Source organism: Acomys minous (genome assembly GCF_964271855.1).
Source record: "Acomys minous genome assembly, chromosome: 7".
NCBI classification, from domain to species: Eukaryota; Metazoa; Chordata; class Mammalia; order Rodentia; family Muridae; genus Acomys; species Acomys minous.
The window spans coordinates 50,699,447-50,724,123 of NC_140488.1; the positions used below are offsets into that span (position 1 = coordinate 50,699,447).

At 39.1% G+C, this 24,677-nt stretch overlaps 1 protein-coding gene across 4 annotated transcripts in view; it reads right to left on the bottom strand.

Moving 5' to 3' along the window:
- Nucleotides 1-24,677, bottom strand: part of CENPI (centromere protein I) — a 111,186-nt gene that overhangs the window by 53,798 nt on the left and 32,711 nt on the right. For 3 of the 4 annotated variants that reach the window (XM_084789857.1, XM_084789856.1, XM_084789855.1), the window contains exons 17-20: nt 23,328-23,463; nt 21,613-21,737; nt 19,082-19,130; nt 18,416-18,634 (exon numbers count right to left, since the gene is read on the bottom strand). In XM_084789857.1, the coding sequence (XP_084645983.1) occupies nt 18,416-18,634; nt 19,082-19,130; nt 21,613-21,737; nt 23,328-23,463 (529 nt within the window). Of the gene's footprint in view, nt 1-4,082; nt 4,859-5,471; nt 5,514-18,415; nt 18,635-19,081; nt 19,131-21,612; nt 21,738-23,327; nt 23,464-24,677 lie in introns of those variants that run through there. The other variant, XM_084789858.1, reaches the window with a different exon arrangement.

The window sequence follows — 24,677 nt, forward strand, 5'->3', positions numbered from 1 at the left end:
AGTGGACAAACCATTCAGCTTCTCTCCAATCTCTCAACCACATATTTGCTCATCATAGCCTTTGCTGCTCGCCTGACCAGCATGTGTGTGTGTGGGGGGTGCTTAGTTTTGACATTCATTTTTCATTTATTCTGTGTGCCTTGCTTGGTTTTGTTTGCTTTTAATAGCTGAGTAGTATTCCACTCTATAAATGTACCACATTTTCTTCACCTATTCTTCAGTTGAGGAACATCTAAGATCAAAAACTCAAATGATGGCACATGCTGGCGAGGATGTGGAGAAAGGGGAACACTTCTCCGTTGCTGGTGGGAGTGCAAACTTGTACAACCACTTTGGAAATCAATCTGGTGCTATCTCAGAAAACTGGGAACAGTGCTACCTTAGGACCCAGCTATTCCACTCCTGGGCATAGACCTGAAAGATGCTCCACCACACAACAGGGACGTTTGTTCAACTATGTTCATAGCAGCTTTATTCATAATAGCCAGAAACTGGAAGCAAATTTTTGTATATGGCATGATATAGAAATCAAACCAGAATCTTTTGCATTTGGTTATCATTACTCCAGGATCACTTATTAAAAGACTGTGACTTAACCCCACTGAGCTTCCTTGGCAACCAGGCCTCAAGTCAAATTACCCCAAAGGTATATATTTATTTCTAAATTCTAGTTCTACTTCATTGACTTCTATCTATTCTTTTTTTGTGCGTGTGCTTATGTGTATGCACGTGATCTATATCTATTCTTTGTGTGTGTGTGCTTGTGTGTGTATGCACATATTCACTCAAATGCCTGCAGAAGTCAGAAGGGGGTGTCAGATTCTCTGGAGCTGGAGGTACAGGCAGTTGTGAGACACTTGATGTGGGTGCTGGGAACCAAACCAGGTCCTCTGCAAGAGCAGCAAGTGCTTTTACCTGCTGAGCCATCTCTGCAGCCCTAATCTATACTCTATTCTCACACCACACTGTGATTTCAATAGGCCCCAAACATTAGCACAACTGACTCCATAATGGAAGTGCCAATTCAGGCCATAAAACTCAGCACAGTGACAGCACCCTCAGCCAAAACAAAAACAACGATCTAACTCATCCAAGTCCTTAGTCCCGGGAAAGTCTCTAAATGTACTAACCTTGCTCGTTTGCTTCAGTAGTTCTGTTTCTGGATAACACTTCTTGCTAACAGACATAAAACTTATGATGTGCTTAATAGCTCACCCTGTTAAAGGCCCAGGGGCACACTGTAACCCCAAACATGCAGCTTAGGTGCTGGCTGGCTAATATTACCTTAAAACAGTGTCTGGATAGTCTTTTCCAGTGGCTACCCTCAACATGTGTAGTAAGCTTTGAAATCAAGAAACGGGAGTCTTCTAGTGGTATCTAGTTGTGTTTGTTCCTCAGCACTATTTTAGTAATTCAGAGTCCCTACATATCTACTTTGGGGGGGGGGCTTTATTAGCTTATCAATAAGTAGGTCTCATTAGGCCAATGGTTTTCAGATCTTTGCTTCTTTGCCTGTCTTCCTCTCTTAGCCCCCTTACATCCTCCTACCTGCTCTGACTTCTTTCTACGCTCACTTTACATGTGACCTCTTGTCCTCCTCCCTCAACCTTTCTTGTTATCTTTATATGATCTACTGTTTGAGTTTTAAAAGCAATTTGCTGATTTCTGTAAGTGCCAGCTGGAATTAAAAAAAAAAAAAAAGGATTGCATTAAACTGTAGAAGAGCATGGTAAGTACTGCCTTAACTATATTCAGTCTTTTAGATGAATATGGAATGTCTCTGCATTTATTAGACTGTCTTTATTTTTAAAAGAACATTTTGACACGGCATATTAACTGATTTTGCAATGTTAAATGAACCTGGCATCCCTGGAGTGAGTCCCAGTTTGTCACAGAATATAATTACTCCTTTTTTTGTACAGTATATTACTAGATTTGATTTGCTAATATTTCCTTGGGCTTCTTGTAGATTTGCATCAAACTTAGGGTACCACTAATCATAATTTAAAATACTTTATTCTTTCCTTTTCTGTCCTCTTTAAAAAATATACTCTTATGTGGATGAATGTTTGCCTGCATGTATGTGCATCATGTGCATACCTAATGACCAAGGCGGGCAGAAGATGGCACTGGATCTCCTGTAACTGGAGTTAGATGATTGTGATCCTGTGGGGGTGCTGAAAACTGAACTTGATGTATGTGGTAGCCATTTTTAGTTGTCAACTTGACTACTTCTGGAATTAAGTAAAAATCCAAGCCTCTGCACACACCTGGGTGTAGTGAGTTTTGGTTTCTTTAGAAACCCAGTTATGTTGTGTCCACTTGTTTTTGTCTTAATCCCAGGTGTTGGTATGGGGCAGCTTCAGATTGCCCACAGCTGCTAAACTGTGATTTGCCTCATGCACTAGCAGGGGTATGATTTTTGCCAGATGCAGATAGTTTACGTTTGTAATTCTAGGGCCTCTTAAAAGGGCCAGAGCCCAGAGAGAGCTAGGGGTGAACCAAAGAAGAAAAGGCAGCTGCTGCTCTCCCTGCTGTTGCTGCTGCTGGCTCATCATTTGCTATTGCTGGTTTGCTGGACTACAAGATAACCTGATAATAAAGATTAGACTTGCCCCAGGGAACTACATCAAGGTCTATGCCTCCCCCTTTCCCATCTTACCTTCTTTCTCTCCTACCTAGTGTTGGGGGTCTGGAAGGAATTAGGGTAGACAACAGTTAGAAGGGATGCAGAGTTATAAGAAGCCAAATAAATACTGTAAAAAATACTACTACACTTTGGAGGGATTTTCAGCTAATTGGATCATTTCAGGTAGGGGGAGTCACTTGAATCTGGGCCACACCATCTCATGGAAGCCTATATAAAGGACAAGGAAGACAAGTTTTGTTCTTTACCTGCTGTTTGACCTCACTCACTGGAAAGTGCATTCCTTCACCAGTAACAGCCTACTTCATCAGGATTGTGGTGTATACTAAAGGCCAGCTGAGACACCCAGCCTTGTGGACTGAACTACAGGATTCTTGGACTTTCCACTGGGAGACACCCATTGTTGGACTACTCAGACCATAACCTGTAAGCAACTCTAGTAAACCCCAAATATATTCATTCTATCAGTTCTGTTTCTCTAGAGAACCCTAATTCATGCACTAAATGTTTAGAACTGCAATATCCTCTTGATGGAGTTTTCCTTTAATGAGTATCTAGTGTCCTTCTCTATCTCTTCTGATTAGTTTTGTTTTGAAGTCTTTTATGTCAGACATTAAAACTGATATACCAGTTTGCTTCTTGGATCCATTTGCTTGAAATACTTTTTTTCCCAGTCTTTTACCCTAAGGTGATGTCTGTCCTTGGTGGTAAGGTATGTTTCCTGGATTCACCAGAAAGATGAACCTATTTTCTAATCCAATTTGTTATGTTATTAGATAATCAGGGCCATTGATATTGAATTATTAATGGGCAGTGCTTATTAATTCCCTTTTAATTTTGTTGTTGTGGAGTGAAAAACAACTCCCATTTTTACTAACTGCTCTAGGATTACTTATTGCTTGTGTCCTCTTAGTCTCTTCAGGATCAAGTTTTTTTTTCTAGTGTCTTCTATAGAACTGGATTGGTGAATGGAAATTGCTTCAATTTGTTTTATTGTGGAAAGTTTTTCTTTCTCTGGAGATTGGCATCAACAGTTTTGCTGGGTACAGTAGTCTGTGCTGGTACCTGTAGTCTCTTGGAGCTTATAGAACATCTGTTCAGTGCCTTCTGGGTTTTAGTGTCTCCGCTGAAAATTCAGGTGTTATTCTTAATGGGAATATATGAAATAGAAGTTGTTCAGTAGTGTTGAAACAAAAAAAAATTTTTTTTGGTTTTATGAGACAGGGTTTCTCTGTGTAGCCTTGGCTGTCCTGGACTCGCTTTGTAGACCAGGGCTGGCCTCGAACTCATAGCGATCCACCTGCCTCTGCCTCCCGAGTGCTGGGATTACAGGCCTGCACCACCACGCCCGGCTGAAACAAAATTTTACAATGAATTTTGAGCAAAAATATTCTCCTTGTTATGGATTTTTATTAAAAAATATTTAGAAGTACTCTTGAAGGTAAAATTGAAGTTAAGTTTATTTTGGCCTGGAAATTTAAATCCTGTATACATAAATACATACATACACATACACATTCAAATACATAGTGGTTTCAGGATGTCAAACCAATAAAATCAGAAATTTTTTTATCCTCTCCTCTTCCTTCACTCATATAATGACTAGCAAGGCAGGCCCAGGTAGTCATCAGCTTCTCAGGACTGTTAATGTCACATGTGTTGCATCCTATTATTAGTAACTTAGAAAACCAGAAATTACCCCCAGGATTTCAGAGATTGCAGAGCACTCTGCATAAGTATGTGTTTGGAGTAACTTACTTTATAGTAATTGTTCTTGTTCACTACCATAGACAAAAATGCAAAAAAAGAAAATCTCACTAGAATACAGATATCTCTCTTCATGTGTAAGTCAGTGAAGGCAGAGCTGGATGATGAAGAAGTTATTTTTCATTAGTAAGCTAAATATCTGAATGCTAAAATTAAATTCAACAACACCAAGCCTTTCCTGAGCCACACACAGAAGGCCAGTCTGAATACTCCTTAAAGCAGTCGGCTTGTAAGCTGGCTGAGCTACTTGGCCTCTCTAGCACTGAGGAATTTAGTCCAGCACGGCCAGTCTGTTTATGTCAACATTCATCTAATGTTCACCGTTGTGTTATTGTCCTCTGTTTAGGATTCAGAAGAACGGCAGATACTACTTTTTATGAAAAGGTTTAAGCCTTGGAAACCCTCTGAAAATAAATAGTCCAAATACCAGTTCCATTTCTTCCCCTGCAGGTACAAAAAAAGGGGGAGTTACTCACTGAATGCGTACACTTGTTCCCTCCCTCCTTTTCTTTTCTCCAGAAAAACTTACAACATCCTGAATGCATAGTACAAGCATCAGGTTAGAAGGGCTAAGTCACTAAATTAACCCAAAGGCTACATATTGCTTTGATTATATTGGAAAAACATTCATCAGAGAAAGTACTGTGAAATGGAAAAGCACCACCATTGTCACATTATAGAAATTTAGTATCTAGAATAGATGACACAAAAGATATTCTGTTACTCAGTGTCTATGCTGTGTACACAGGAGGATTTTGTAGGATAGTGAAAACACTGTACACAGTGTTCTTACATCAGGTCCATTTTAAATACATACACCTGGACTATTACATGAGACAATGAATAATCATCATAGAAGAGTCAAGCTATGAACAGACAATGAAGGTCTATGCCAATAAATCTGGATGAAAGTTATTTGACTGAGTTATGAAGGCAAACATTTCCTTTTCACTTTTTGGAGGCAGTAGAACTAAGACTTGGAAAAAAAATAAAGGCATACAAAATCTCTTGATTAAGCTACATGAAATCCCTCTGTGATAAAAGTAAATGTATTTACCCGAATAGAGTTCAGATCTATCGTCCTTTCTTCTGGGCTCTCCTTAAGTAAAAGGAGGAGGAGGAGGAGGAGGAAGAGGAGGAGGAGAAGAGAGGAAGCACATTAGGTTAGCAAAAGTCATAAGATAACAACCATGGTTCTTCATACTCTGATTCATCTTGCTAAGTTCTATTCCTATCATCACTCTGGGAATCCTTTTAAATAAGCACTTACTATAAACCCCTGTATTTCTGTTTCCCTAAAAAACACAAATAGGACTGTTTAGCTTGTTTGATTCAACTTTCATAAGTGGAATCTATCAAGAAAATTGTCCATTTCGTTAAGATTTTCAAATTTTGTGGCTTTTGAAGTAAGACCTGATGATTCTTTGGATTTCCTCGGTGTCTGTTGTTATATCTCACTTTTCATTTCTGATTTTGTTGATTTGTGTACTGTCCCTCTGCCTTTTATTTAGGTTGGCTAAGGGTTTATCTATCTTGTTGATTTTCTCAAATTGTTCTCTTGGTTTCTAATTTATTGACTTCAGCCCTGAGTTTGATGATTTTCAGCTGTCTACTCCTCTCGGGTATGTCTGCTTTTTTTCCCTAGGGCTTCCAGGTGTGCCACTAAGTTGCTTGAATGAGATGTTTCCAATCTCTTTATGAAGGCAGTGAGGGCTATAAACTTTCCTCTTAGCACTACTTTCATCGTGTCCCATAAGTTTGGGTATGTTGTACCTTCATTTTCATTGAATTTTAGGAAGTCCTAATTTCTTTTGCACCATTCAAGGACAATATTCATATATAGCATATGGACAACTCATTCTCCATGGTTGGGGATTGGGGAGGGGGAATGGGAATTGCTTCTGACATGAACTCTGGTGCCTGTGACTTGATTACTTCCCCCCTGGAGAGGAGGCTCTGCAGGCACACAGAGGAAGGAGATGCAGGCTATCTCTTGATGAGCTCTGATAGGCTGTGGTCAGATGGTGGGGGAGGAGGAGCCCCCTGTCAGAGGTCTAGGGGAGTGGAATAGGGCATAAGAGGGAGAGAGGATGGAAAGAGGAAGAGAAGAGCGAGAGGTTAACAATTGGGATATAATGTGAATAAATTATAATAAATTTTTTAAAATGAAAAAAAGCACAAATAGGGGAGCAATAAAGGATACTAAATAATTGAGCACCTAAGTTTAGCTAACCTATGACCTTTTCTTTTTATTTTGTACTTAATCATTAGTGATGGAGGGTGTTAAAGAAGCCTTTTCCCCTAAAAAAGGTGGTGTCTCAATTTCACCTTAAAGGACAAAGATACACATTTTCAGTTTTCCATATTGATCAGTCCTCTCTGGATTTTACTGGCGTCCCCTGTAATAAAATATGGCTCATCTCTGATTTTAATAATTTATTTTTAGTTAGTTTGGCTAGGGATTTGCCAATCATGTTGATCAATTCAGAGAAGCAGCTTTTTGTCTCACTGAGTCTATATATTGTTCTTTTAGCCTCTACTTCATTTATTTCTGCCCTAATCTCCATTATTTCTTGCCACTTATTAAGTTTCTAGCAACTGGTACTGCATCATTAGTTTATCTGAGATCACTAGTTTCTTTCTTTATTAAAAGTTGCTGTGGGGCAGGTGGGTGTGGTGGTGCACACCTTTAATCCCAGCAGAGGCATGTGGATCTCTTTGAGTTCAAGGCCAAACTTGTCTACAAGGCAAATCCTTGACAGCCAGGACCATAAGAGAAACCCTTTGTCGGGGAAAAGAAAGAAAGAATGAAAGAAAGAAAGAAAGAAAGAAAGAAAGAAAGAAAGAAAGAAAGAAAGAAGAAAGAAAAAAGAAAAAAAGAGAGAGAGAGAAATAGAGAAAGGAAGAAAGAAGTTGTGGGTTTTTTCCCTGATGAAGTTCTTTTCTTTTAAAAAAAAAAATTAAATGAATTTATTTATTCATTTTATATCACAATTATAGGCTCCCCTCCTCCAGATCCCACCTACTTCCCTCTTCCCCCTCCCCTTCCCCTAATCCTGAGAAAAGGGGAGCCCCAACCCCCCCCCAGCTTATTAAGTAGCATCAGGACTGAGCTTGTCTTCTTCTCCTGTGGCCTCACCAGGAGAAATGATCAAAAAGCAGGCAACTGAGTCCATATGAGAGGCAGCCCCTGCTCTAATTGCTAGGGGACCCACATGAATCCTGAGCTGCCCATGGGCTACATCTGTGTAGAGGCCACGATCCAGTCTATGTATGGTTCTTGGTTGGTGCTTGAGTCTCTGCAAGACCCTCTGGACCCCGGGTGCATCCTTCCCTGCCACTTTTCCAAAAGACTCCCTACACTTTACACAATATTTGGTTTTGAGTCTCTTTGGATCCACTGCTGGGTGTAGCCTCTCAAAGGATAGCTATGTTAGCCTCCTGGGTTTTTGCCTGAATGTATATAAGTGCATCACACACAGAGGCCAGAAGAGGGCATTGGCTCTCCTGGAACTGGAGTTACAAATGGTGGTGAGATACCACATGGCTGCTGGGTCTTCTGCAAAATCAGTAAGTGCTCTTAAGCACTGAATCATATTTCCAGCCCTACTATGATTTTTTAAGTAAATATTTATCACTATAAGCTTTCTCCTAGAAATGATTAGCTGTATCACAGAGGTTCTGGTAGGTTGTGCTACAAGTTCACTTGATTTTAGGATTTTTTTTTTTTTTTAGTTTTTCGAGACAGGGTCTCTCTGTGTTAGCCTTGGCTGTCCTGGACTCGCTTTGTAGACCAGGCTGGCCTCGAACTCACAGCGATCTGCCTGCCTCTGCCTCCCAAGTGCTGGGATTAAAGGCGTGCGCCACCACGCCCGGCTGATTTTAGGAATTTTTTAATTTTCTCAGTATATTCAGAAATGTATTCTTCAGCCTCCATGTATCAGTGTAGTTTCTCTTACTGTTGGTTTATAGTCTTATTTCAATATGGTAAAAAGGATAACTTGTATCTTTGGTGTTCATTACATCTGCTTTGAAAACTGCATTTATACATGCAGAAGAATAAAAAACTAGATCTGTATCTCTCACCCACTTCGACAATAAATGCAAAATGAACCAAATCCTCAATGTAACCTAAAACTCTGCAACTGCTCAAGAGAAAACACTTCAAGACATAAGCCTAGGTAAACACTTTCTGGAAAGGATTCCAGTAGTGGAGAAAATAATCCCAAGAACTGACAGGTAGGATTACAGACATTTAAATAGCATCTGTACAGCAACAGAAAGCACCAGCAGATAATCTACAGAATCACAGATAGTCTCTGCCAGCTAAACTTCAGACAGGGAGCTAGTATGTATAGGACTGCAAAAATTAAACATCACAAAAACAAATTATCCAATCAATCCATTAGGTAACAAACAGACAGACAGTTCTTAAAAGAAGAAATAAACATGGTTAATAAGCACGTCACAAAGGGTCTGATTGACATCCTTACCTATGAGGAGAATGAAAATTAAAAATGCTTAGATATTCCATCTCAACCAAGTCAGAATGGCCACTAGGAAACCATGAGCTTTGAGATGGCTAAACACTTAAGAGCACTTGCTGCTTCTCTTGTACAGGATTCATCACCCGCCTGGCAGCTTACAACCCTATGTCATTCCAGGTACTTTTGACCTCTTATGGCTCCTGGAGCAGCAGACATTCCTGTGGTACACATACATACATGCAGGAAAACCCTCCATACACATAAAGTAAAATAAACCACAATCAAACTAAAAAGGAGAGGACAACAAATGCTGGAGAGGACCCTTAGCACCTGCTTGTTGGAGAGGAAATGCTTGTGGCCACTATGGAAATCAGTATGTGTATTACTGCATTATTCACTGAAGTCAGGAAATAGAAACACCCTTTATATCCACCCATATATTAATGGATTAAAAATGTGGTACATATATACAACTGAATTCATTCAGCCATAAAGAAAATTCAAATCATGGTATGTACAGGAAAATGGATGGGAATCCACATTAGCATCTTAAGCAAAATAATTCAAACTTGGAAAGTATGTCTTCTATCCTATATGAACCCTATATTTTGCATATATTTGTGTACATATGTTCATGTGTACATATGTAAAGAGCAGAAGAGAACCCCTGGTATGGTTTCTCAAGCACCTTAATTTTGGAGACAGCATCTCTTCAGTGACCTGGGACTTGTCCATTAGAGTAGGCTGGCCCACACCCCCAGCCTCCAGTGACCCAGCTTACTCTACAGCACTTGGATTACAAGTACACATCTGGCTTTTTAATATGTGGCTTCTGAGGATCAAACTCAGGTTCTTCTATTGCCTTGCAAGTACTTACTGACTGAGCCATCTATCTCCCTAACCCCCAAATCCTAGACTTTACTTTCTGCATGTTCATATATGTGTGGGGGAAGGTATAAGACTAGAAAAGGGAACATGCGGAAATGGGGGTGTTTAGGAAGGAAAAGAAAGTAATAAAAGGGAATAATGAATATATGTGAATGAAGTAGGTGAGAGATATTAGGGGGGATACAAGAGAAGTTAAAAAGCAGGAGAATCGGAAAGGGAGACGAAGATCAAGAACAACAACAAAAAAGGTAGGAAAATGCAATAATGAAGCCTAATGGTTTGAATGCTAAGCTAAAAAAAGTAAAACAAAAAAAAAGGCACTAAAAAGGAATAAAGAAATCTGATGAAGTAGGCAGTATTACAGTAGATGCTACGAAACTCTAAATCTTTATTTTTTTTCTCCTTTATTAATTTATTCTTGTTACATCTCAATGGTTATCCCCTCCCTTGTATCCTCCCATTCTTCCCTCCCTCCCATTTTCCACTTATTCCCCTCCCCTATGACTGTTCCTGAGGGGGATTACCTCCCCCTGTATATGCTCATAGGATATCAAGTCTCTTCTTGGTAACCTGCTGTCCTTCCTCTGAGTGCCACCAGGTCTCCCCGTCCAGGGGACATGGTCAAAGGTGAGGCACCAGACAGAGTATGTGAGAAAGTCATATCCCACTCTCCACTCTACTGTGGAGAGTGTTCTGTCCATTGTCTAGATCTGGGTAGGGGTTTAAGGTTTACCGCCTGTATTGTCCTTGGCTGGTGCCTTAGTTTGAGCGGGACCCCTGTGCCCAAATCTGCCTATCATAATGTTCTACTTGTAGGCTTCTAGGACCCTCTAGATCCTTCTACTTTGCCATTCTCCCATGATTCTCTCATCTACAGTCCCACTAGAATGTCCTCCCCTCTGTCTCAGTTTCCTGGTAAGTGAAGGCTTTCATGGGACATGCCCCTTGGGCTAATATGCAGATATAAGTGAGTATATACCATTTGAGTCTTTCTGCTTCTGGGTTAACTCACTCATTATGATCATTTCTAGCTCAATCCATTTATCCACAAATTTCGGGAACTCCTTGTTTTTAATAGCTGAATAGTATTCCATAGTGTATATGTACCACAGTTTCTTTATCCATTCTTCTATTGAGGGACACTTAGGCTGTTTCCATGTTCTGGCTATTATGAATAAGGCTGCTATGAACATAGTTGAGCAACTTTTCTTGTGTGCTGGAGCATCTTCTGGGTATATCCCAAGGAGTGGAATAGCTGGGTCTTGAGGAAGCCCTATTCCCAGTTTTCTGAGATAGCACCAGATAGATTTCCAAAGTGGTTGTACTAGTTTGCATTCCCACCAGCAATGAAGGAGTGTTCCTCTCTCCCCACATCCTCGCCAGCATGTGTTGTTGCTTGAATTTTTGATCTTAGCCATTCTGATGGGTGTAAGATGGAATCTCAGAGTTGAAACTCTAAATCTTTACTTGGCTTTAATTATCACTGTATTCTCAGACATGATGCTTTTTAATATCACTAACAGGCAATTCTGCATATTAAACTCTTACAATGCAATGCCTTTGCTATCTAGCTTGTCTTTTGCTTTTGAAGTTCTGGGCCCTGTGATGTTAGGTAGGTACTCTGACACAGAGCTACATCTTCTTTACCTCGATGATGCTTTTTCATACTTAGCATTTTTATTTTGTAATCCTGAGCAAGTTGTTTCAGGTGTAGGTGTATTTTTAACCATACAACATTTTTATAAACCTGTTAGTATTTGCAAATTGACAAAAGTAGTGTGTGTGTGTGTGTGTGTGTGTGCGCGCGCACCCGCCCACGAAGCATAGTGCTGATAACAAAGCATTTCTTAACAGATCTAAATGCTACTAGTACCAGCATCCCAGTTATGGAAAGGTAAAGATTGCTGACCCTTTGTAGCTACACATTTCACATCTATGGGTAATCAAACCTAGAGTCAAAACTATTTGGAGAAAATAAAAATAAAAAATAAGAAATTCAACAGTCAAAACCCAAATCTGCTCTGTGTTGAGAGGTATGCTGAATCCATATAAATGGAATGATACGCTGGCATGCCCTGCTGTAGTTTCCACATGGCACTCTGTTTCAGCGTTGTTCATCGAACATTTGTGTACTGTTATAAGGCACAATGTTACTGTCTGTTCTGAACATGTACAGAATGTTTTTCTATTATTCTCCAAACAATTTAGTTAACACATCTTTATGCAGAATTTACTCTCTACTGGATACTTAATAAGCAATTAAGGAATGGCTAGTTAAGCAATTACAATAAAAGTATAACATATATATACACTGTACTGCACAGGCAATTAAAAGACGACTTAAAGACAGTTTCCAACTCAATGATGGTTCAACTTAAGATATTTCAACTTGATCATGAACTCAGTGGGAAAAAAATCTCAACCTATGTCAAAGAGCAGCTGTATACAAGAGGAGATGCACAGGGTTTTATACAAATACTACATCACTTGATGAGACTTCAGCATCTATGGGCCTTGTCACCTATAGGAGTTCCCTAGAGCCTAACAATATCAAGGGTCAAACAGATTTGTGGCTCCCACTTCAGGCAAGTTTGGAATGTGTATGTTTTTCTGATTTTATCTTCCCCATTTTGTTTTTGGAGGATTAACACAGTGTCTCCAGAAAATTTTTGCCAAGCTACTGCAATTTATCAAATCTGATGGCAACCTGTCTGTGCATGCTCAAACAGCAAAGAACAAGTACTACATGGTTGCTACCTGGCTGCAAATGATCACAAGCTGTATCCTGATCTATGATGTACATGGCAGTGACCACATGTGGTTTGGAAAATGATGACATACTGATTAACTCGATATTTTATTTATTTCACTAACTTCTGGCCTTTCTCCTTGTGCCCCCAAGCCCCCATTTCAAACTGTCTTCATAACATTTTGGTCCTACGTGTCTACAGTCACCTGAAACTTAAATAGGTCAAAGCACAGTTCCCACTTGCTGTTCCCCATAAACAAGACAACAGCTCCAGTTCTTTTGTTAGAATTCTTCTTACGGTAACTAGACTCACACCAACCCAAACAAAAGTCCTTTTCTCTTCCTACCATCAATCACACTACCATCAAAAGTCCTGCCTGTACCAAACGCATGCCTAAGTAGTCCCCTTCCATTAGGCCCCACTGGAACCACCTGTACAAAAATCACTATCAGGATCTCTTGTAGACTCCAGTAGCATCCTGGTGATGTTCATACTTCCATTCATCCCTCCTCTTATAAAAACAATCCTTCACAGAGAAACCAGTCGTCACTATTAAACACTGGCTCACTGTATTACAACTATGCTGAGAAATCTTCCTACTGTCTCCTACTGCATTCTTGAACAGACCTGTAAGACACATGTCACCCATGTCTTTTCAAACTCTTCTAAGGCTCTGTCTCAAAAACAACAACAAAAACCAATGTCTTTTACATAGGCTCTATACACATTCAAAATATATCCAGGGGGGTAGGGGGCAGCAAGATGGCTTAGTGGGTAATAGTGCTTCCTACTAAGCCTCATGACTTCCTTTTGGTTACTGGAACCTGCGGGATTAAAGGAGAGAACTGACTACTACAATTTGTCCTCTGACTGCCATACAAGTGTCATGGCCTATGAGAACTCCCCCCAACACACACACACACACACACACACACACACACACACACACACACACACACACACACACACTCATACATAAGTAAATAAATAAATGTAAATTGTTTAAATACTTCAGGGCTAAGGCACTTAATACAGAGAGTCTCAACTGACTTGAAATTTTTATAACTGAATATATGAATAAGGTAATATTTTAGAATTAAACCATACCACCATTATGTCAGAGGTTATAAGCACCACCTGAATGGTACAATGTTTAGATAGTTATCAGTTAGTGACTGGGGCTCAAGACAGTCTTCAAAAAGACAAACAAATGCCAGGCATAGTACCTGTATTTCCACCATTTGAGACACTGAGACAAGAGGATTGCCTCAAGTTCCATGCCAGCCTTTCCCATTCTTAAAAAAGGGAAAATAAATAGGAATGTAATTCCCTTTAACTTTTGTTTTGTTTGTTTTGTTTGTGAGACAGAATCTAATTTTATAGCTCAGGCTGTTTCTAATCTTACAGTATAGTCCAGGCTGCCCTTGAATTCAGTCTTCTTATCTTAGCCTCTAAGTGCCAGGATCATAAGTATGTATCACTGTGCCCAGCTTACTGTATTAGCTTAAAGCCGGCGTCTTCTGAACTATATAGAAACAGTTTCAAGAATCAACAAAAATGGCAGCTTCACACCTTGCCAAATGTACTGTCTATGCTGCTAAATTTTCACCTTCCAGAATGAACCTTCATTGGATATTTTGAAAATCCTTTTCTGACCTAAAACAGTATATAAGTTACTAACCCCCTAAACTTGTTGACTTGTGTTCAAGGTCCCACTATTCATTACTCTAGAGAGTGAATGGTCTAAGTTTCTCTCATTCATGCTCTGTCTCTCAGGAAAAAAAAAACCTTCTAGTTTACCTCTGATTCAGTACATACTTTTCCAACTAAGAGTTAGAGAAGCTACAATGTATTGAGAGTATGGAGAAATGAGCATCCATTCATTGCTGGTGGAAATATAAGACTATATAACTTCTACTTAAAAACAAATTAGCAATACCTCACAAATCATTTAGAAAATGTACCTTTGAAAGTAATTCCACTTGTAGTGGCTTCATCCAATAGAATACTTGCATATATGTGAAGGGCTATACACAATAGTCTATCTTAATACAATTAAAAGCAAATCATCAAAAATAAGGAATTGCTTTTACTCATATAAAATTCATACAATGGCAAAGACCAAAAATATTAAAACAGCCCTTTATATAATAATAGTAAACAAAAACCATGTTGGAGATAGAGAGAATATAAAAAAAAAACTTTAAAATAGACTGCTAATAAGGACCAGAAAACTGTTTTGAGAGAATATCCTGGACACCAAAATACTTATCAGCATCTCTGGTCCCAGCCACTAGATGTCAGCATGCTCACTCTCCAATTGGTAAAAACCAAAATTGCCCCAAGACATTATAAACCCTGTTGAGGAGAGGATTGTCCTTGGCTTTGAGTTGTTGCTTTCAAGTATTGAGAAGCAATGACTAACAATGAGAAATTCTCAAAATACTCCTGACTTACGATGAAAATTAATTAATATATAGTGATAACTACTACTATCCAAGCAATTACTATATGCCAAGCATATTGAGCACATCACGAAATGTACTGTTCACAGCACAATCAAATATATATTAGTATTCCTCCTTAGCAGATAAGAGGAGCTGGGTATGACAGTACTTAACCTTAATTCCAGAACTCAGGAGACTGATGGAGAAGAGTTAAGTGTTTGAGACTAGACCAGGCTATTCAATGAAACCTTGTCTCAAGCAAAACAAAACAAAATCTTGACAAGATAACTGAAGCCCAAAAACATTTTAAAAACCTTGTCCAAAGCCGGGTGTGGTGGTGCATGCCTTTAATCCCCAGTACTCTCAAGGCAGAGGCAGACAGATCATCAGTGAGTTTGAGGCCAGCCTGGTCTACAAAGGGTGTCCAGGACAGCTAAGGCTACACAGAGAAACATGGTCTCAAAATACAGGCGGTAAACTTTAAACCCCTACCCAGATCTAGCCAATGGGCAGAACATTCTCCACAGTTGAGTTGAGAGTGGGATATGACTTTCTCACGTACTCTGGTGCCTCACATTTGACCATGTCCCCTGGAGGGGGAGACCTGGTGACACTCAGAGGAAGGACAGCAGGTTACCAAGAAGAGACTTGATACCCTATGAACATATACAGGGGAGGTAATCCCCCTCAGGAACAGTCATAGGGGAGGGGAATAAGGGGGAAATGGGAGGGAGGGAAGAATGGGAGGATACAAGGGATGGGATAACCATTGAGATGTAACAAGAATAAATTAATAAAAAAATAAATTAAAAAAAAACAAAAACAAAACAAAAACAAAAAATAAAAAAACTTATCCAAGATCAAAGTTATTAAGCAAAGTCACAGAATTTGAGCCATGTAATGATGTCCAATGTTTTAATTTGTTTGCTTTGAGATGGAGTCTCAACATTTATTCAGGAACATCTGCTATGTGGACATAGTGGTGCACCCCTGTAATTTCAGTACCTGGGAGGCTGAAGCAGGAGAATTCTAAGATTTAGGCCCATTCAGACTACATAGGAAGCCTCTGTCTCAAAAATTAGAGGTAAAAACTAACAAAAAATTAACTGAAGAATTTCTATTAAACCTCAATTAGAACAGCAAATGTCTGAGACACTGAGCCGATGATCTGCTCCTTCTTGGAGCATATAGCTAAGGGTTATAGCTCCCTTTCCTCACAAGATTTCATGCTTAGCAGAAAGGCTACATTCTAGCTGCAACCATCCAAGAATAACAATGTTCATCTTTGTTCTAGCATGTTCATTAGCCAGAGATCTGGGTAAGGTATACCAAAGAGTAGAAGCTTCTACCTTGCCCCATGTCTAATACAGAGGCTCGGAGAATTTTCTAGGGGAGTAAGCAGTTAAAGAAAGAGCTATATATAAACTAGAACTTTACTCATCCATAAAAATGAAATTACATCATTTGCAAGAAAATGAATAGAATTAGAGATGATGTCAAATAAAATGAGCTAGATTCAGAAAGACAAATATTAGCATTTTCTCTCATATGAAGAATCTGTATTTTGAAACTTTTATATAGCCAGTGTGGTAGTTTAAGCGTATAATCCCAGCATCTGGAAGTTGGGGGCATGAGGATAAGGATTTCAAGATCACTCTCAGTCACACAGTAGGTGTGAGGCTCTCTCACACTCACTCACACAAAGGAACAAATGTCCGAATATTTTTTACAAAGAAAATAAAGAAGTGGCCAATAAGTGTTAAAAAAAAAAAAAGCCAGGCATGGTAGTACACGGCTTTAAGCCCAGCACTCAGGAGGCAGAGGCAAGTGAATCTCTGTGAGTTCAAGGCCAGCCCAGTCTACAGAGTGAGTCCAGGACAGGCAAAGTTACACAGAGAAACCCTGTCTCAAAACAACAACAACAACAACAACAACAACAACAAAAAGGTATCCAGTTATCATGGCAATGTAAATCATTATCACAATTCAATATTATCCCATACCCTTTAGTATAGCCAAAAATAAAAATATACATAATAAACATTTCCAATAAACATTGGAAAATATGCAGAGAAAATGGGATTCTCACGTTGTCATTTTGCTTTTCTTTTGCCATTCTTCCTTTCTTCCTTTCTTCCTTATTTCTTTGCTTGCTTGCTTGCTTCCTTCCTTTCCTCCCTTCCTCCCTTCCTCCCTCCCTCCTTCCATCCCTCCCTCTCTCCCTCCTTCCTTCCACTGTGTATCCAGGACAGTCTGAAATTTTCTACTCTCTTAACCCCTAACCTCAGCCTCTCATCTACACTACCAATCCTGTTTGGTGTTTGCTTTTGTTTGGGGTTTCAGTTTTGAGTCAAACCAGCTTGGAACTCTTGATCTTCCTGCTTCAGCCATGAACATAAACAAGGGTTTAGCTAAGCTATTTATTGACAGCTTTCCCAAATACATACTGAACTGAGAGCAACTTCCAGTGGCATTACATGTATATTTGAGACATCTAGTCAATGACTGTTTTCTTAACTCTGTGCTGCTTTCATTGTTAGAGTTTTCAATGTTCTACTGGTGAAGAGACTTATGAATCCAAAATTTTGCAGCATATTTGTAATCCTAACACTATTATCATTGATGCATTTGATATACATACCTATGAACAGTCTTCAAGTCACTAATAAGGTTAAAAATGGTAATTTTGCCAATGATTTAAGAAGACACACACACACTGTGTCACATGCCCACTTATCTTCAATAAATCAAAACAACAGGCTTCAATGAAGAGTCAAAAAAAAAAACCCACCATTGCCTAGCTTACGCTTTCAATCTTAGGATGGATACATAGGAGTTTCTACTTCTATGAAGCCTTTCCTTACCTGGTGGCACCACCAAAACTCAAGCAGAACTGAATCCATCTATTTTCCTTTTTCTTTTCTTTTTTAATTAATATATTTTATTAAGTTATTCATATGACATCTAAATTGTTACTTGTATCCTCCCATTCCTCCCTCCCTCCCGCTTTCCCCCTACTCCCTTCCCCTAAGACTGTGACTGAGCAGGGCCTTCTCCCCCTGTATATGCTCATAGGGTATCAAGTCTCTTCTTGGTAACCTGCTGTCCTTCCTCTGAGTGCCACCAAGTCTCCCCACCCAGGGGACGTGGTCAAATATGGGGCACCAGAGTTCGTGTGAAAGTCAGACCCCACACTGTATCTGCCCTCACTTCACTGCATCATATTATATAGTACTTTGTTGATAACTCTGTAACAAGGCCAGGATCTCTTAGAGAATAAGACTTCTTTAAATTCCTTAAAGCCCAGCACCATCACCAAAATTTTCTCGGCACTAAAAAATCCAAACATGCGTTGCAACTCAGATATAACATTTCCTACTTTCAAAGTCAGTGTTACCACATGTCTAAGGACACTTTAAATGCACTTACCTGTAGCAAAAAAGAAGCTGCATAGCTCATTAGAGAAGGATGGTGGACTAAATTTAAGCTGTGCTTATATTCTGTTCCTCCAGTATCTTCTAAGTTCTGGGGATCAATGTACATTCCTTTCTCAAATGGTTTGGATACCCATAGGCAACAAACCATAGCTTTCAAATAGAAATTAAATTCCTGATAGATTTTGCTGGGGAGACTGAGCTCGTATTTTTCCTAATGGGGAAGAAATAAAATAGTCATTAACACCTACTATTCCTCTTAACAGCTCCCATATAGCTATACTTGATCATTTATAAAAATGGTGATTTACCCTACCCAGATCTAGCTGATGGACAGGACATTCTCCACAGTTGAGTGGAGAGTGGGGTATGACTTTCGCACGTACTCTGGTGCCCCATATTTGACCACATCCCCTGGGTGGGGAGGCCTGGTGGCACTCAGAGGAAGGATAGCAGGCTACCAAGAAGAGACTTGATACCCTATGACCATATACAAGGGGAGGAAGTGCCTTTCAGGAACAGTCATAGGGGAGGGGAATAAGGGGAAAATGGGAGGGAGGGAGGAATGGGAGGATACAAGGGAGGGGATAACCATTGAGATGTAATATGAATAAATTAATTTTAAAAATGGTGATTTAACACAGAGGTTTACCCTTCATACCGTGTGTAAAACGTCCTTTTTCTTTGCAGCTACCAAATTAGTGCGATACCTAATAAGAAAAGGAAACATATTAACATGTTTAAAATGCCATTGGATGTAATGCTTACGAATCTACAATAAATTTGTTAAAATGTACATTTGAGGGCTGGAGAGATAGTCCCATAATAAAGTACCTGTCATAGAAGCACAAGCACCTGAATTTGGATCTCTAACACTCACATAAAAACCAGGTTTGGTTCCATAGATCCCCAACCTAGTACTGTAGCAGTGGGGAAGAAAACAGACAAGCAGGTCTCTGAAGCTCACCAGCTAGCCAGTGTAAGCAGGCAGTGAGCTCCTGGTTCAGCTAGAGGCCCCGTCTCAATAGATACAGTACAAAAGCAATAGTAGAAGATACCCAACATTCACCTCTGACCTCCATGTGAATATGCATTAAAGTGCACACACATAATCATGCATATACACACAAAATACATTTTAAAATAAACAAACACAAATGTGCACAAACACAAATATCCTAATGGTCTAGTTATGGATTTTACACTTAAGGTACATTTTTCCATAAAGAATTTTTTTGTTTCTCTTTTTAGAGACAGGATTTCTCTGTGTAGCCTTGGCTGTCTTGAACTCATTTTGTAGACCAGGCTGGCCTTGAACTCACAGAGATCCACTTGCCTCTGCCTCCCAAGTGCCTGGATAAAATGTGAGCACCTCCTATGCCACCACCACCACCCATCTCCATAAAGAATTTTTTAAAGATAGGGTTTACAGGTGGAATTCAGTATCATACCACTTGTCTGGCATGCAGGAGGCTATGAGTTTAATCCTGAGAACTACAAAAAAATAAAAATAAGATAATAAAAAGAGGCTCAAAATTGAGTTGGAAGATGACAAGATGGCTAAGTGGGTACAGTGTTTGCCGTGAGGTCCGACCACTGGGGTTTGACCTCCAGAACTTACAAGTACAAGGAAAGAACTGACTACAGAAAGTTGTTCTCTCCTTTCCACATACACACTGTGTAACCCTAACCCACGCATACATACACAATAATGATACATCTTAAGAGCTAAATCAAACATTTTAGATGTGCTCTTATTGTAAATAGAACTCAATAGACAAGAGACAACGAAAGACCTTCTTTCAGTGTTTCACTGTTAAAGAAAGCAGGGACTCACTAATACAGGACATACTTTCTTTATGTAAAATAAGGTGCAGCCGACCAGGATGAGAACTGAGAAGGCAAAGACTCTACACGCAGCCTCATGACCTGACCTTGATCCCTGACCTCACACAGTGGAAGAGAACAGGCTCTGGAAAGTTGTCCTTTGACCTCCGCATATATGGTTACACACACACACACACAGACAAATAAATGTAAATGAGTCAGTTTAAAGGTACAGAAGAGCAATAAAATCCAGAAATGTAATTTTTTCTTATCTGAGAACTGTTATCTAATTCATTTCTACATATTTTAATATTGACAGAGCTCTACAATTTATCTCTGAGGGGTCTAAACTCAAGAGATTTAAAAATAACCTCAATCCACAAGTAAAAGAACAAAAGGCCAGAAATGAAGCTTAGAGGATCACACAACTGGCACTAAATGGTTCCTCTTGCCTCCCAGGAAAATGCTCCTTTTACCAGAGAAACTACATACACTTCAACAATTATCACCGAAATGATTAATATTTCTTTTTTTTCCCTCCGTTTTTTGTTTTTGGTTTTTCAAGATAGGGTTTCTCTGTGTAACCTTGGCTATCCTGGACTGCTTTGTAGACTAGGCTGGCCTCAAACTCACAGAGATCTGATTGCCACTGCCTCCCCAAGTGCTGGGATTACCAAGGGCTGGGTAGCACGTACCACCACGCAGACATGATTAATATTTCTTTAACATGTAGAGATTTTAATTAGCAAAGCTAAGTGTAACAGTGCCATTACATAACAAACCAATCCATAACAAAGACTTTTATTTCTATATGACCAGTAGGGAGGATTTAAAAATAGCACAGCTCCAGTTTTAGTGTTTTGAGGTACCTCTATAATGCAGCGTGAAATCAGTTTTAAAGCGAAATATAGCAAACTCAGAAAGACAAATACTATATTTCCTCTCATTTGTGGATGCAATATTTCGCATATACAGAAAATATCAGTTATATATACATATGATAAGAAAGTAGAAGCAAGACTGGAGAAAGGAAATGGCCTAGCAGGAAGGGGCAGGGAAGAAAAAGCATATGGGAGCAAATACAACCGAGCATGATACACTGCAATGAGAATGTCTTTAGAAGAACCAGCACAATGTATGAGTATAGCACAATAAAAAGTTCAAATAATAAAAATAATAACATAGCTATCACAGCCTTATATGATTATGTTAGAAGGTCATATACCCCAAAAGCCATGTTTGCTAGTTCCAGAAACTCTGGCAGAAAATTGATAGGAATTTTAATTTTATTACAGTTAAATGATGAAGAGAGAAATATGATATAGTAATTCCTAAAGCAATTTAAAGGAAAATGCGGGCTTGTACCTGTACATAATGTAACTGAGTTGGTTCAAAACACTGGCATCCAGGCTTAGAAGTGCAGAATGGAAGACCACAGGCGGAAACAACAACACCAATGGAAGGCCATAACTTATATATATGTCACATACCTTTTGGAAAGAATGTTAATATCAATATATAGGTTATTTTCCATAAATCAATGAAGTTTACTCAAAGAATAATCAATATATGATAAGCAGTAGTCTATCATTACATTTGAACCTATCTCACTCCTAAATAAAAATGGTAGCTATAAGCCTATTTAAAATAAAACTCATCAAATGTCAACTTTAACTCAGGGAATTATTTCTATAAGACCATTATTAAAATATTTCATTTAAGTTGGCCAGGTGGTGTATGCCTTTAATCCCTGTACTCAGGAGGCAGAGGCAAGCCGTTCTCCGAGAGTTAAAGGTCAGCCAAGGCTATACAGTGAGATCCTGCCTCAAAAAATATTATCATTTGGTGGCTTAAAACCAGCTGAGACTCCAGTTCCAGAAGATCTGATGCCCTCTTCTGGCCTCTGTGGCACCAAGTAGTCATAGAATGCACAGACGTAAGTGCAGGTTAAACACCCATACAGATGAAATAAAAGTAAATAAATCTTTAAATTCATCTTAGAACTGGAAAAACATGTTAGAGTAAGGGAGCATTTCTTTCCCCCTATGTCTCCCAAATATTTATTTACCATAATAAGTTAACTGGCAACCTGAAAAACAAAGGAACACAGTCTTCTAAGCAAATATGTAACCAAGGCTAGAAATATGTCTCAACTCACAGCACCATATAAACTAGGAGTGGTGATGAAAGCCTTTAATCCCAACTTCCAGAAGAGAGATCAGATGATCCTCAGCCTGTTGGCTAGATGTATATCAAGGAGATATAAGGCAGAGACATTTGGGAATAGGGAACCTAACTGAGAAAATGGCCCTACCAGACAGGAGGACTATAGGCAACACTGTAGAGCATGTTCTGGATTGGTGACTGACGTGGGAGGACCCAGCTCACTGTGGGTGGTGCCACCTCTGGGTCCTGGATTTTATAAAACACCATCCCTGTGGTGTTTTATCATAGCAATAGAAACTCTAACCAAGACAAGAGTACACATCAAAATTTGTAGGCACTCTGGGCTACATGAGACATACCACAAAAACAAATAACAAACAAACAAAAACCCAACTAGGTATTAGTGAATGAAGAAAGAAAATTAGGGAAGGAAGATTATAAGAGCTACTTTGTGGCAGTGATGGTTTTATCCATGTTAAATACTATAAAGCAGAAAGACTAGAATTACAAAGGTACTAGGTAGCATTAAAAAAAAAAATCAAGCAGTTGGAAAGTTAGGAGTACAAATTTGAAGATGCAAGATAACATTTTCTTTTGTTCTGCTAGGGCATGGAGATGAACATCAATGAACAACAACAAAAATGATGCTTCTGCCTAGGACCAGCTGGTTTATAGGTCAATGTACAGTAAAGTGGCATTTTTTTCTATACATGTTCTATGAAAGTCAGTTGTTCAGATGAAACTACACTTTCTCTATTAAAGTCAGTTATTCAGGTGAAAATAAATCACTGATTTCAAAATGTGGCTATTTTAACTACATAGTAAGATCATAACTTACCCTAATGACTATATCTGAAATGTAAATCACAGGGTGATAAAGTGACTAGCTATCATAAATGTGATTTGTGTACTACCTTCTCATAGAAGTCCAAAATAAAGTGCAATAACAATGTATTGTTGCTCTCCAAGCGCACTGCAATCACGGACAGCCAGCTAATGTACTCAATCAACTGCAACACAGAGTCCATGGATCCACCCAGAGTTGTCTCTCTGCAATGAGAAATCATAAAACTCAGATTCACACCAGCAAAGGAGCTGTTTCCAAGCTAGAGGTAGGCAATATAAAGCTATAAATGGACATAGAATTCAAAAACTATCAGTTCTCCACTGCACGATTTACTTTCTTTTTAAAATAAAAGCATAGTGATTAACCATAATATTAGTCTTGATCTTCAGCTTTCTTTCTTTTTGCTTTTTTTTTTTTGAGATAGGGCATCATGATGTAGTCCTAGCTATCCTGGAACTCCCTACTACATGAGGAGGAGGAATAGGCTAGCCTTGAATTCAGAGATCTGCCTGCCTTTGCCTTCCAAGAGGGAGGTTAAAGACGTGCGCCACCACTGCCCAGCACTTTTGTCTTCTAAGGAGAATCATTAAGATCAACTCATAGAACATCCTCAGCAGCTAGATTCTGTTAGCAAATCTGAGAAGAAAAAACAGGATTAAGCTTCAAACAAATCCTGGATAATGTTACAATATTGGAAAATGATTGCAGTCAATATGTTTGTCTCCAGTAATTGATTAGCACTGAAATCTAATACTCCTCAATTATGGAAATCCCTTAGTGAAAAATAAAGAAAACTCGCTGAGAATGGGTATAACAGTTCAGAGAAAAGCTGAAAATGAACAAAATACAGAGAAAAAATGATGTCATTAATCTTACACAGCACGTTTCAAAAACTATAAACATTCATTAGGAATCTTTTCCTATGCACCAGTAACACAGCAGCACGCTAAATGAAACCCGTAATTCAGCAATCAGTATCCAGTTCTGCCTGAATTCCTCAGTAAAAATATTTTCACCAGAATTCGATATAATCCTTAAGCTGAGTAAGCAGAAAGTTAGCATATTTCAATCTCTAGTTAAAACCCTCTCTGGGGTTTGGAGAGATTCCCCAGCATAAGACTACGTGTTGCTCCTGCAGAGGACCACGAGTTCAGTTCCCAGCAGCAGGGACAGGGCCGCTTACAACCATCTGTGACTCCACTTCTAGAGGATCCAATGCCCTCTTCTGGTCACACCACGTGCTACACAGACATGCATCCAAGTAAAACACACACACACACACACACACACACACACACACACACACACACACACAAATCACATCTGGATATATTGTATTCTCTCCTAAATCAATAAATATAATCTCTTAATGACAATATATAAAGTGAGCAGTTCAGGCCGTCCATGTCTCACATGT